The sequence below is a fragment of the Ylistrum balloti genome, unplaced genomic scaffold (assembly GCF_031769215.1).
Source record: "Ylistrum balloti isolate Yb309-2 unplaced genomic scaffold, AGI_CSIRO_Ybal_v1 Utg370712, whole genome shotgun sequence".
In the NCBI taxonomy this organism is placed as follows: domain Eukaryota; kingdom Metazoa; phylum Mollusca; class Bivalvia; order Pectinida; family Pectinidae; genus Ylistrum; species Ylistrum balloti.
Genome location: NW_026782425.1, coordinates 41,731 through 57,454, shown reverse-complemented (window position 1 = coordinate 57,454; position 15,724 = coordinate 41,731). Strand labels below are relative to the sequence as shown.

General features: G+C 36.0%; 1 protein-coding gene across 1 annotated transcript in view; it reads right to left on the bottom strand.

Annotated features, from left to right (window-relative positions):
• Positions 1-4,023: 4,023 nt before the first annotated feature.
• The window catches only part of LOC132557723 (isoleucine--tRNA ligase, cytoplasmic-like), a 30,335-nt gene continuing 18,634 nt past the window's right edge, over positions 4,024-15,724 (bottom strand). The window contains exons 17-31 of the mRNA XM_060222245.1: positions 15,021-15,107; positions 14,630-14,713; positions 13,514-13,658; positions 12,446-12,566; positions 11,613-11,704; positions 11,095-11,172; positions 10,691-10,812; positions 10,295-10,397; positions 9,873-9,956; positions 9,256-9,546; positions 8,589-8,684; positions 7,358-7,525; positions 6,775-7,020; positions 5,658-5,921; positions 4,024-5,115 (exon numbers count right to left, since the gene is read on the bottom strand). Coding sequence (XP_060078228.1) covers positions 4,978-5,115; positions 5,658-5,921; positions 6,775-7,020; positions 7,358-7,525; positions 8,589-8,684; positions 9,256-9,546; positions 9,873-9,956; positions 10,295-10,397; positions 10,691-10,812; positions 11,095-11,172; positions 11,613-11,704; positions 12,446-12,566; positions 13,514-13,658; positions 14,630-14,713; positions 15,021-15,107 — 2,119 coding nt within the window. The 3' untranslated portion in view covers positions 4,024-4,977. The remainder of the gene's footprint in view (positions 5,116-5,657; positions 5,922-6,774; positions 7,021-7,357; positions 7,526-8,588; positions 8,685-9,255; positions 9,547-9,872; positions 9,957-10,294; positions 10,398-10,690; positions 10,813-11,094; positions 11,173-11,612; positions 11,705-12,445; positions 12,567-13,513; positions 13,659-14,629; positions 14,714-15,020; positions 15,108-15,724) is intronic.

The following is a 15,724-nucleotide window of genomic DNA, read 5'->3' as shown; positions in this document are numbered from 1 at the left end:
GGGTTTTTCTAAAACTCAATGGTTAGGTCCTTCTAAATCACGAGTGGTGACTAATAAAATTTTCCGGCTGATTAAAACAATAGAATGACCAAAAGACGTCCATTTTTTATTATTGAAAATGATTCAACATTTTTTTCGCTAATTACCCGGCATACCTTTATGGCATCCAAACTCATAGCCAAGTATCTAATAAATCAATCCGTAAAAACTCACCTGTTTGGCACTATCCCCCTTAAGTTTAACAATTTCTATAGATACACTGAAGTGTACACGTTTGTCGTATTGATAATGTTATTGTATAACTAATTTACTTGTCAATACACAACGTCATTAAGAGCAAATAAACGGAAAAAAGGTAGAGAACTTGTAAGAACCATTACGATGAACATCTATCTACTAGGTTCTCTTGATCTACCATATGATGACAGGGGTCCCTCTACTAGGTTCTCTTGATCTACCATATGATGACAGGAGACTCTACCAGGTTCTCTTGATCTACCATATGATGACAGAGATCCCTCTACTAGGTTCTCTTGATCTACCATATAATGACAGGGGACTCTCTACTAGGTTCTCTTGATCTACCATATGATGGCTTGATCTACCATATGATGGCAGAGATCCCTGTACTAGGTTCTCTTGATCTACCATATGATGACAGGGGACTCTCTACTAGGTTCTCTTGATCTACCATATGATGACAGGAGACTCTACTAGGTTCTCTTGATCTACCATATGATGACAGGGGACTCTCTACCAGGTTCTCTTGATCTACCATATGATGACAGGGGTCTCTCTACTAGGTTCTCTTGATCTACCATATGATGACAGGAGGTTCTCTTGATCTACCATATGATGACAGGGGACTCTCTACCAGGTTCTCTTGATCTACCATATGATGACAGGGGACTCTCTACCAGGTTCTCTTGATCTACCATATGATGACAGGGGACTCTCTACCAGGTTCTCTTGATCTACCATATGATGACAGGGGTCTCTCTACTAGGTTCTCTTGATCTACCATATGATGACAGGGGTCTCTCTACTAGGTTCTCTTGATCTACCATATGATGGCAGGGGACTCTCTACTAGGTTCTCTTGATCTACCATATGATGACAGAGATCCCTCTACTAGGTTCTCTTGATCTACCATATGATGACAGGGGTCTCTCTACTAGGTTCTCTTGATCTACCATATGATGACAGGGGTCTCTCTACTAGGTTCTCTTGATCTACCATATGATGACAGGGGACTCTCTACTAGGTTCTCTTGATCTACCATATGATGACAGGGGACCCTCTACTAGGTTCTCTTGATCTACCATATGATGACAGGGGACTCTCTACTAGGTTCTCTTGATCTACCATATGATGACAGGGGTCTCTCTACTAGGTTCTCTTGATCTACCATATGATGACAGGAGACTCTACTAGGTTCTCTTGATCTACCATATGATGACAGGAGACTCTACTAGGTTCTCTTGATCTACCATATGATGACAGGGGTCTCTCTACTAGGTTCTCTTGATCTACCATATGATGACAGGGGTCTCTCTACTAGGTTCTCTTGATCTACCATATGATGACAGGGGTCTCTCTACTAGGTTCTCTTGATCTACCATATGATGACAGAGATCCCTCTACTAGGTTCTCTTGATCTACCATATAATGACAGGGGACTCTCTACTAGGTTCTCTTGATCTACCATATGATGACAGATATCCCTCTACTAGGTTCTCTTGATCTACCATATGATGACAGGAGACTCTACCAGGTTCTCTTGATCTACCATACAATGACAGGGGACTCTCTACTAGGTTCTCTTGATCTACCATATGATGACAGTGGTCTCTCTACTAGGTTCTCTTGATCTACCATATGATGACAGAGATCCCTCTACTAGGTTCTCTTGATCTACCATATAATGACAGGGGACTCTCTACTAGGTTCTCTTGATCTACCATATGATGACAGGGGACCCTCTACTAGGTTCTCTTGATCTACCATATGATGGCAGAGATCCCTGTACTAGGTTCTCTTGATCTACCATATAATGACAGGGGACTCTCTACTAGGTTCTCTTGATCTACCATATGATGACAGGGGACTCTCTACTAGGTTCTCTTGATCTACCATATGATGACAGAGATCCCTCTACTAGGTTCTCTTGATCTACCATATGATGACAGAGATCCCTCTACTAGGTTCTCTTGATCTACCATATAATGACAGGGGACTCTCTACTAGGTTCTCTTGATCTACCATATGATGACAGATATCCCTCTACTAGGTTCTCTTGATCTACCATATGATGGCAGAGATCCCTGTACTAGGTTCTCTTGATCTACCATTTGATGGCAGAGATCCCTCTACTAGGTTCTCTTGATCTACCATATGATGACAGAGATCCCTCTACTAGGTTCTCTTGATCTACCATATGATGACAGAGATCCCTCTACTAGGTTCTCTTGATCTACCATATGATGACAGGGGTCTCTCTACTAGGTTCTCTTGATCTACCATATGATGACAGAGATCCCTCTACTAGGTTCTCTTGATCTACCATATGATGGACTCTCTACTAGGTTCTCTTGATCTACCATATCATGACAGAGATCCCTCTACTAGGTTCTCTTGATCTACCATATGATGACAGGAGACTCTACCAGGTTCTCTTGATCTACCATATGATGACAGAGATCCCTCTACTAGGTTCTCTTGATCTACCATATGATGACAGAGATCCCTGTACTAGGTTCTCTTGATCTACCATATGATGGCAGAGATCCCTCTACTAGGTTCTCTTGATCTACCATATGATGACAGAGATCCCTCTACTAGGTTCTCTTGATCTATCATATGATGGCAGAGATCCCTCTACTAGGTTCTCTTGATCTACCATATGATGGCAGAGATCCCTGTACTAGGTTCTCTTGATCTACCATTTGATGGCAGAGATCCCTCTACTAGGTTCTCTTGATCTACCATATGATGACAGAGATCCCTCTACTAGGTTCTCTTGATCTACCATATGATGACAGATATCCCTCTACTAGGTTCTCTTGATCTACCATATGATGGCAGAGATCCCTGTACTAGGTTCTCTTGATCTACCATGTGATGGCAGAGATCCCTCTACTAAGTTCTCTTGATCTACCATATGATGACAGAGATCCCTCTACTAGGTTCTCTTGATCTACCATATGATGACAGAGATCCCTCTACTAGGTTCTCTTGATCTACCATATAATGACAGGGGACTCTCTACTAGGTTCTCTTGATCTACCATATGATGACAGATATCCCTCTACTAGGTTCTCTTGATCTACCATTTGATGGCAGAGATCCCTGTACTAGGTTCTCTTGATCTACCATATGATGACAGAGATCCCTCTACTAGGTTCTCTTGATCTACCATATGATGGTAGACATCCCTCTACTAGGTTCTCTTGATCTACCATATGATGACAGAGATCCCTCTACTAGGTTCTCTTGATCTACCATATGATGGTAGACATCCCTCTACTAGGTTCTCTTGATCTACCATATGAGGACAGAGATCCCTCTACTAGGTTCTCTTGATCTACCATATGATGACAGGAGACTCTACCAGGTTCTCTTGATCTACCATATGATGACAGAGATCCCTCTACTAGGTTCTCTTGATCTACCATATGATGGTAGACATCCCTCTACTAGGTTCTCTTGATCTACCATATGATGGTAGACATCCCTCTACTAGGTTCTCTTGATCTACCATATGATGACAGATATCCCTCTACTAGGTTCTCTTGATCTACCATTTGATGGCAGAGATCCCTGTACTAGGTTCTCTTGATCTACCATATGATGACAGAGATCCCTCTACTAGGTTCTACTTAATCTATCATATGATGGCAGAGATCCCTCTACTAGGTTCTCTTGATCTATTATATTTTTAATGATAAACACATGGAAGACACACTTCATTAAAATATTTAACACAAATGAAATCTTAATCATAACAAACAGAATTAAAACTAGTTAAATTCCAATGTTTTAATTAGAAAATCAATACAATCTGTAATATTGCTTCAAAATTGTTATCACCACATCCAATCATGTTTTTGTACCAGCAATATGATTTATTTATAAACAAACGATTGTATATAAAGTAGTGTAGGGTTATTGAGTAATCTATTTTTTCTGGTAGATCTGTGTCAACTCATACATAGAACATGTATATCAAAACTGAGATATTAACACATAAATTGTAAATGGACAACCTGATTATGAAATTACCATGCACCATCAAATATTTTCGTAGAAAAATACAGATAATTCAGTTAGTGAGAACTAATACAGATTACAAGAGATAATCAATATTATGTGATAATGGTTATCATATTTATTGACACCATAGCATGGCAAGGCATGGTCGTTTTTCAAACAAAAGATATTGTTTAATTTAATCATAATCAGTTAAGAAGACATCAAACCACTCACAAATCACAAAATCTGATTAATTAGACTGCTGATATTGATGAATCACAAAGTCTAACTTAATATGTTCCGTTACTAATATGCAGTAGTCTCTATGGTAAGAATGGTATCGTCATTGGTCTGGCTGTAAACTTAATATCCTGTTTTTAATTTCTTGCCCTCTTGCAGATTGTTGAAGATGGAAATTTTTGATGTGAGAAATTTATGGGCAGAAGCATTTCTTCAGCATTTTCCACCCCCAATAAAAACTACCTGTGCAATTGACATTGGTGTGCAAATTAAGCATTTTTTACAGTATATATGGCATTTGAATTCTTTAATATTGAATCATAATTTCTGAACACAACATGCATCGTTCAATATAGAGTGATACCTCGGATCAATAATTTTTCACACAAGAAATGGTCACACAAAAATAATTTTCTTAACGGTCATTTTTCTGTGTTTTCCCCCACACTCAGTTCTGAAATAGCCACATAACATGTATATGTAGTTTTATAATTTAACAGCAAACAGTGTACTTGAGTGAAGTGAAAGACAGTCTTTGCAATTTTCATTTGTTAACTTTTTCTTTCCATCTTTCGTTGAACACAGTTCAATTTTCTGTCCATCCAGACCAAACACTGATGATACCTAAAATATAGAAAAGACAAGCAATCAAAAAGTGAACTTGAAACAGATTTACAGAACGCACAACATATAAAAAAATATTCCGAGATATTGAGCATTATTTGACAATGCAATTACACTTTAAGTAAAGTCTCTACATTTTCTCCATGAAAATGTAGTTATGTGTATGAAGATGGACCATTTGTGCACTTAAACAAGTTAATTGAATTAATTAGTATTTGGTAAGAAGATTATCAATTATTTCACACTCTAAGACATGACATTTGAAGTGATAACAAAATTCATGAATGAGGTTAACATATGTCCTGATATAGTCTGGATCGATCCTGGTGGTGACGTAATGATATCAGGCCTACAAGGTTAAGATTCAACATAGAAAGATCATAAATAAATATCAGAGAACAGTCATAATTTGTATGTTGCATCATCTTTATGATAGATATGGAAATATGGTGGAAATTACAAAAAAAATTTATGTAAGAAAACTGCTGGCCTGGTTCCTCATTTTGGGAGTCTACTTGGAGAACTTCTTCAGATGTATTTACCTGAGATTTCAACTGATTCAATGACAATGTCACTCCCCTAGGGTTCTCCAGAAGTAAGGTCCCCTTTACACCATTCATTTCCACGTTAGCAAAGTGGCACATTGGTGAGGAAACAGGTGCGGAACCCAACTGACACTTGGGTGCAACAAATATGGTCTGACCGGCCAGGGAGGAAACATCACCAGTTATTGGGAGTACCTCGGACATATCACAGTTCTTGTAAACTTCCAATTTTACACCACGGACACCAAACACAGCTTTCACCTTGAAAAGACCAAAAAATTACATATAGCTGAATGCTTTTATTGACATACCTGTACAGCTGAAAAATGATACTTAGAATGTTCAGAGATTGTTGAAAATTATTACAACAATTGTTCTATGTAGTGCATGAAATGCAGTAATGATGAAAAACTTCAAAATCAAACCACTGGAGGGGCATTTCGTAAGACATTACTTGATGAAAATTATGGGAGAAATTTAACGATAGTCATAATCACCTCACTGAGAGCTGTTCAATTTTTTTTTGTCTGATATTAATCTGGACCTGTTTGATTCTCATTATTATACCTGGTGGTTCCATTGTGTGATATGAATCTGGACCTGTTTGATTCTCATTAGTATACCTGGTGGTTCCATTGTGTGATATGAATCTGGACCTGTTTGATTCTCGTTAGTATACCTGGTGGTTCTGTTGTGTTATATGAATCTGGACCTGTTTGATTCTCGTTAGTATACCTGGTGGTTCTGGTGTTATCTACCTTGTTCTCATTTGAGAACGTGACATTACTTGCTTTGCTTGAATTGACAAACAGGTGTCGTCCATGAAGCAGAAGTTGCCTACATTTCTGCATCAGCTGGTCTTATTCTCCTTGTACTTTTTCTAGAGTCTCTGTTTAAGTCTTTCTTTTGTTCATATTATGCCAGAATCACATCAAATTTAAGTTAAGATCTGTTGACATGGTGGTACTTTTGCACAAGATTGACACAAAGTCTTTTGCTTTACTTGGAATATCAAGTGATATACAAACTGATGTACACATAAAACAAATTGTTGGGTTGAAATGGAGGAGTAAACCAATCTATAACACATTGTACATTAAACTTTTTTCCATACCTCATCGACCAGAACTTTTCTGCTGCTCATGGTCTTGCCTTTTGGATTTTCCAGAAGGACTGTAGCATGATTTCCAGACACACCTTCCTGAGGAGCCAGTCCACACAGCTGTACATTGATATAGTTACATATAGGGGACACCCCCTTTACCAGTGGAGCAGGCTGTACTACAGTTAATGAGGTTGGTGCCTTGGAGCTGTTTCCTGATCTCGACACAATGGTTAGCTTCAATTGATCCTTCTTTACCTGAAGTCAAAATGTTATATATATAAATATAACATGAAATCCGCCAGATATCAGATGATCACAAATACCTGAAACCTGTATAACGAAACCAATGGGACCAGTTTGTTTTCACATAAGGAACATTACAAATGAATTTGACATTATAATAAAGTATTTAAAAAAATCAGATTGATCACAATTCAATTGTGATATCAAAGGAAAGAAAAAAAAAATGAAACCATCATTTTTTGGGGCAATAGTCAAACGTGGTTAATTTCAAAATTCCTTTTTTGCCCTAACCTGTAAAAAAGCAGGGACTGAACATGTCCAAGAATACCTTATCAATTATATCACTCACCCAAGCAATTTCTTCCACAACAACCTTCGACCCTGCGGGAACGGGGTAAGGTGACACAGGCTGTTTGATGGTACTGAAGATGAAGTCGGAGAAGTTGTTGATGATAGCCGTGAGCTTGTCTGTTGTCTGGTAGTAGACTGTGATCTCATCAGAAGGCACTAGTCTCCCCTATCAAATACATCCACAGAACTTAGAAATAATCGTTGGTCATTTCAATTGATAAAATTGTCAAGGTAAAAAAGGTATGACTTAAAAGAAATTAATCATAAATGTAAAAACTATTTAAAAACGATAAACACCTCAGATTAATCGTTATTGTGAAAACTATAAATATTGACAACATAGGCTTCACATTAATCGTTAATTTGAAAACTATAGATATTGACAATATAGGTGTCTGAATAATTTTTTGGAAAATTAAGGATGTTGGGAGAATATGGATGTGTTCAGTTTTGTGTTGTATATCATTATCTGTATGTATCATTATGTCCATGAACTAATAAAATCTGTATAAGCAGATTTACTAAGCTATTAACAAAAATCCATGAAAACAAAGGGCAATAAGAGAGTGATGATTCTTGTGCAATACACTTCTCCTAGTTGAGATTTATCTACCTATGACGTTCCTGACGAAATTATGATGGACAGACAAACAGACGGACAAAGCGGTGACTATATGCTCTCCTTACGGGAAGCAAAATAAGAAAAACAATAGCATCAAACTCTCTACAGGCAAAGTAATGAAATATATAGGTGAAGGACCTTAATGTTCCTTAAAACTTGGTTAGTTCTTTACTACATAACTTTTCTTTATAAAAATTTCCATCCTCAATTTCTCTAGGGGTTCTCATCACTTTCATTCAATGAACTCCTTGAACCTGTCTTGGTAAATTCAAAGGCATAAGTGAAGTAATTTGAATGGTTACAGGAACAAAACCTGACCCATCACAGGCTGACATACTGCTTTCGAAGATTACAAGCAATTGAAAACTCAACTTTAAAGCGATTAACATACAGTTATGTGACCATGGGCTTCCTGTGATGTACATCAAAGGATCAAACTAGTCTTTTTGTCTTGTCCATAAGGTTTCATACATGGAGCTTGCAATTTTGCCATGACATGTTCCAGGGGTGAAGAGAGCAAAAGTGAATGTTACCCCTGCAGCACTGAGGATGAAAAATTTCAAATATTTCACCAAACATGTATAATTTTTGTGTCAACACTACATGCCCTTCTCCTGAGTCTCTGTATCCTGTTGATGACTTCCCGAGCAATGCCTTCGTCCAGCATGCTTTGGTCTGGTGTCACATCAAGTAACACTAACACCTGTAATAAACATACTGTTTGTGACTAAATAATGCTACATTTGCCTGAATATGTATTATTTTTAAACAAACTTAATGATTATATAAAACTACTCTTTATATTAGATAAACCATATAAATCATGTCTTTCATCATAGGGTACATGTAGCACAGTCATCAGGAAGTGAAACTATTAGATCATAGTCTCACATGTAAACAATATGTATTATTATTGTAAATAATGAAACAAATCAGGCATATTTTACATTGAAACAAATATTTTATCAAACACTAGGGTTTTACGAAAACATATTGATAAAAAAATGATATAAACAAACATGATATTAACAAACATGATATCAACTAACATGATATTAACTAAACATTTGAAATCAAACTTTATGAAAATGACAATAATCTGATGGAGATGAATACAGTGAACAGTCAGTTGGCAAGTTTTGATAATTTTTCTCAGTTATACATTTGAATGTATTTAAATTCTCAAAACTGATTGAGTAAGTCCTGACTTTACTTTCTACACTTAGAAACATAACACATATCTGTTGGAAGCAAAAGTTAAAGATAAATCTTACTTCTTTGTCTCCATGTGCATCATAGCAATTAGGAGTGGAGCTATCCTTGGCATCAAATTTGTAACGGAGCCGCATATCGCCTTCCTCAAGCTTATGTCCCATCACAGTTATATGACCAGTCTGTAGAAAGTTTTCAAGTTCAGAGTTGCTCAGTGCTTTGATGGCACCAAAGACTTTCTTGACATCTCCTGAGATTTTTCCACCAAGAGCTTTGAAGTCTGGTTCTGCTGTCAACTGAGCTCCATATTTGTCCTTGTCGCTGGTTGTTGTGATATTTTTAACATTTAACTCCTGCAGACAAAACAGAGGAACTGAAGCATTAGAGATATAAAAAAAAAGAATATGATTTTTAAATTAATACAATAGATAATGCTGTACTGATATAGAAAAAAATGTGTCTTTGTACCATCAGTCTAAAATTAACACCAGCATTTATCAACTCGTTAAAAGAGTGTGTCTTATCGTAATATCACCTGAGTACACAAAACCATGACACATCCTTGAATTTGAACATCAAGCATACTAATCAAGAGTGTCAATTATGGTTTTTAATAGATTAAGGATATTTCATTGTAGTCATAAACACTAATATGAAATTTCTTATATTTGGTGTTTACCTCCTTGATATATTCGCTGAGGAAAGAGATGTCACGTAATGCCTCCTCATCACCATTGATTGCTACAACCTCTTTCAAAGGATACTACAAAAAACAAGGATAAGTAATAAACCATTAATCAGATATATATATCTAATATAGTACACTGTCTATATTAATCCCTCATTAAATAGCAGGATTACTTTGAGGTGGAATTTCCTTGAAGCCACTGGTCGCTCCCTCACTGAACATTTAAGAGGGCTGTTACATGTCATCCAAACATAAAGGGTGTCTTGTCCCAAGGATATAACCACAACAGCACAGAATGGTCCATCTCTCAGACGAACAATAATTTAATAAGTCTGTTCACAGTTTATATAACTCAGATTTTCTTTACATAAATAGAACCAGAATCCCTAAACCTTGAAGTTTTGCCTGCTTACCTTCATTGGCAGAGTATTTCTATCACGGATCAGGCGACCAATCTCTATGACAGACTGCATGCGTGACACTGCCTTTTCCATCTGCGTATCTATCAGATCCTCTCTACGTAAAACAGATGTAACAAAATAAACAGCTTTGCATTGTCATTGTACTATAATAATCATCAGATGTAACAAAATAAACAGCTTTGTACTGCATTGTCATTGTACTAAAATAATCATCAGATGTAAAAAAAATATACAAAAGTATGTAGAAGATCCCGCTAATAACATTTACACCAGAAATAAAACATCAACAACCTGACCCATTGATCTTCATGAAAGGTTAAACTCTAGATATTGGTTTCCTTATTCTTGAATTTAAGTTGATTTCCTTCTAATTTTTTTTTAACGTACCTTGGGCTGGGGATCATGAGGAAATGGATGCTGCGGACATCCAACTTCTCTGTGTAGGCTGGGTCCAACAAGTGCTGCAGGTTCTGGTACATGTGTTCTGTGATGAACGGGATCAGGGGAGACTGAAAACAAGAGGATCAGTGATTTCTAAAACATATCCACCATTGATAACATTACAACATCCAGGTAATAAAAAAAAGTTGCTAAATTAGGAAAAGGTCAGTTAATACATGGAGAAAATTATTTCTTATAAAAAATTTCAAACATAAGATTATGAATAACACTGACATTCTCACAAATATATCACTTCTGTATCAAACGTAACACTGTTGTGGTCTTTCAAATATATTTATCTCATTTGTAAAGTGCCTATATCTTTAATAACAAACAGTAAATGAACCTACCATGACTCTGACCATGGCATGTAAAACACCAAACAGAGTCTCCAGTGCCATACGACAGTCCTCAGCACCTCTATCTCCCTGATAAAAGGTAATTAAATATGTCATCTCCCAAAAAGAAACATCAGAAAAAATTGATTATGTATATGGTATGGTGACAGTATTTAACTGGCTATGTTAAGTAAGATAGATATGAAATCTAATTGCTGTATATGAAAATCATTCATCCAGGCTTCAACCCCATCTCCTATCCGAACCATGAAAATGTTCACTTTTGCCTGATATAACCCTATAGGCAAAAGGACAAAACAAGTGAAAGCTAAACTGTGGCAGATGTTTCCCTGTTTACAGTACTAATGACTGATAATTATAGACAATATGTAATCTTAAAGCCCTAATAACAGTCTGACTTGTCTGTATTTGCTATTTATGAATGTGACATATCAATGATTGGAATTATCTGATACAACCATCAGAGTTTGACAACACTGTGCATCTCAAGTATAAATCTACTTCCTTACCTTTAAACGTTTCCTGTTCATCCTCACGTACCAGTTGGTCAGCTGTCCCACAAACTTGACCATCACTGGCATCACAGTGTACAGGTGGTATTCTGAAAAAGCACAGGTCCACATCTTCACAATCTCACCAATTTTTCTGTATCTTTTCCGAATTTCAACTTTTCAAAATTTCATATCTTCTAAAAATAAAGATTCTACTACATCAATTTTTTGGTATCTTTGAAGAGTTTTGTATCGATACTGACAGAGATCCACATTTTGCTATCTTCAAGTTCATCATATCTTATAAATAGAGAGAGTCACATTGATATTTCCATATCTTTGACAATATTTGACATACTGGAACCTCTCTTGTTTTAAAGCATCAAAATCAGGACTGTTTATGTAGTATACTGATACAGCTGTATTGTTACTATAAAATATATCAGGAAGTAGGATGAGGTGGAATTTTATCATAAATAGTACTGGAGGGACAGGTAAAAACAGATAATACAAAAATCTAAGTGATCCTATATCAAGAACACTTTACAAAATCTTTACTCTCCCGTCACTGGCTCTATAATACCATGGGGTATTTTAGAAGACCAACAATCCATCCAGTAATTCTTACCACAAGACTTCTCACACATCTTGTGCAGAACATGATGTACCTGACCTCTCCAATTAGGCTACCTGGCTTTTGTACGGGTATAGAGTTTACCTGGTATCTTTAGATGCTTTACCCTACTTTTCCAATCGGACACCAATGACTAGCACTTTCCCGACATTTCCTATGAGATATGTACCTTATCTTTCCAATAGCGTGTACCTGGTTATTGCTACAAAGGACTTACCTGACATTTCTTTTTTGACAAATTTGAGAAGAGACTGTGTCGAGGAAAGCATCCAGCGATCCATGTAGTTTGTGGGGCGAGAGAAATTGTTGGGGTTATACAAAAACACGCCTCCATCTTCCTGAAAATATTAATCAAGTCCAAGATTAAATCAACTTAGTGTGTTTACACAGGTACAGAGGTGAAAGTTAGAATTTATACAGAATTAGGCAACCAAAGTTAAAACAAAATACACTGTAGACTGTTAACCATTAATCTACTATGTTCTGTTTACTTCTTTATGTGCATGACTGCCAGAAACCAAAAAGAAAAATTAAGCCATAACTACCGTGCCAATGCAATTTGATAAAAATACGATAAAATTTTGTCGTTGACACATTTGTTTATGATTTTAAATATATTTACTGGATATACATGTATATATACAAATTGTAGTTTTATTCTATTTTACGGTTACGCTCTTAGGGTGCTGTATGTGTAAAGTTATGCTTCAATGACATTGCCACAGCCTTGACCTTTTCATTACCCACCTCATCGCTATCAATGTAGAATGTTCAAGAGTACATATTGATTGAATTTCATGTTAAAATATTGTTGACGGAACTTGTTACTCATAAGGATATAAATGTGAGTATTACTTCAAGTATCAATGTCCCACAGTTATGTGTATGAGAGAGGGTGCCTATCCATGCATATGCTGCAATTCAATGACGAGTTTCACATTACATTTTTTGTTTTATTTTCATACTTAAAACTGTTTATCTAAATGAAAGATATTGTTAGGGTATAAAATAACAAAACAGTTTTTTTATTTATAACTTATTCATTACTGTCACACCATGCTTGTAAACACATATCTGGTAAGCAACAGATGAAAATAGGGTCAATCTTCGATGCAAAATGTCTCCATTCATAGAAAAATGGCTGAGTTGAACCATTGTATAAGTTAAATATTTCATTCGGTCCCGTCGACTCACATTTCACAGTAATTTTTTTTTCAGATCATACCTTGTTCTATTCAATTCGTTGAGCACACCTATACAAAAACCATGCTGGTTGAAATCTTACCCTTTCATATCTTTCTGCATTCTGCATGAAGAATCTATAGGCATTGTACCATGGAAGGAAGACATCCTTGAGTACTCGTTCAACTCCCTCCTCACGGAAACACAGGTTCTCTGCTCTCACTGCTGGTGAGTTACACAGGTACAACCTAGTTGTTGCACAATACAAATATATATCACTTTCAAAAACAAAAATTTGATGATCTATTTCTAAAACTCTCAACACACTGTATATATAACATTACAGCAAATATTACCAAGTAGTAATTCTTTAGTCCATCAGACAGCATAACATTCAGAATAGTATATTTTTTATTAGAATGTAACCTTGACCAACCAGTGTCTTGGCAACTCCAACAACTATGGCATTGCTAATGTTTTGATGGTTCATACTGTCATGGTATCTAATGAAGGCTTATGCACACAGTAAGTATTTTTTACACATGTCTGAAGTAGACAGTGGTTTTCTGAACCAGACTATGGGTTTCTGAGTCAGATTATGGGTTTCTGAACCAGACAATGGGTTTCTGAACCAGACAATGGGTTTATGAGTCAGATTATGGGTTTCTGAACCAGACAATGAGTTTCTGAACCAGACAATGGGTTTCTGAGTCAGATTATGGGTTTCTGAACCAGACAATGGGTTTCTGAACCAGACTATGGGTTTCTGAGTCAGATTATGGGTTTCTGAACCAGATTATGGGTTTCTGAGTCAGATTATGGGTTTCTGAACCAGACTATGGGTTTTTGAGTCAGATTATGGGTTTCTGAACCAGACTATGGGTTTCTGAGTCAGATTATGGGTTTCTGAGTCAGATTATGGGTTTTTGAACCAGACTATGGGTTTCTGAGTGAGCTTATGGGTTCCTCAAGGACTCTCACCAATTAAATTATCAAGGTATTTGCTTTTCTTTAAGCTTTATTCTATCCTTAAAAGTAGCAAAATACAGATCTTCTGAAAAGTAACCTTGATTACACCTTAATCTTTACTGTATTTAATTTTTAGTTGTCATTCCATACATTTATCATTTAAAATCCTATTGCTTTATACTTAATACCCCTTTAAAGACACTAGATACACATGTAAGAACCAGCTTAATAGGACCTAGACAGTTCATACCTAAGAGCATCAGCACCAAACTTATTGACCACTTCAATAGGATCTGGGTAGTTCTTCTTCCTCTTACTCATCTTCTGTTTGTCTCTGTAATATAGAAGGTTTAAGAACGGCTGAAACCTATAATCATACCTTTACTGAACAAATCTTGATATTAAATTAAAAAGGACCTCAACCAATCTTAATGTCATGTATAACCAAAAGTCTTTCCCAAAACTATGAATTTAAATTCAGCAATTTTAAGACATAACCAAAACAGAGTATTTGTAATACTTTGAAAATTTCACTTAGAAAGGTTAATCATCAAAGGAAGTTACAAAACTTGCACTAAATGGTCCTCATTAAACATTTAATGAATGAATTTGAAGTGAAACAGCATTCTACTGTAACTTACGCTGCCAACACAAGGCCATTTACAATCAGGTTCTTGAATGGAGGCTTGTCAAACAACAGAGTAGACAACACAAGGAGGGTGTAAAACCTGCAAAAGTAACATTGTAACACTGAAACCTCTGCACCATAGAATAGACACGAAATCTGCTTTCACTAAACCTTAAATGTTGGTGACAAAGATTTAGCTCCTTGTAATGATATTATGAAATACCCTAATTGTACAAAATATCAAAACCCAATCTTATTAAATGGCTTCTTAATTTTGTGATTTATTTCCATATAAAATCAGGATGATATTAATTAACATTTGCTATAAATATGTGACAATTAAAAACCTGAATAAGGAAGCTGGTTTACATTTAACCAAAAATGAAATAAACAATGTTGATCTTTTGTATTTCAGACAATTTACAAAATGAACACTCACATTATAAATGATAACATCCTACAAATGTAATTAAATGCATGCGTGTATTGGACAGATAATCTGTTGCCATTTCAATGTCAACTCTCTTTTATTTGAGGTTAAGTAAAGTTTAATTAACATAATACATGTACATATTTATCCTACAATAAATCCTGGGAGCCAACACTTTACTTATTACCTGAAATTAGTTGTGGGACACTGACAAAGCAGTAGTTTTTATTGTATTGAACCTAGAGACAAATAGGCTTACTACAAGACATTGGCTTATTGCAGAATAA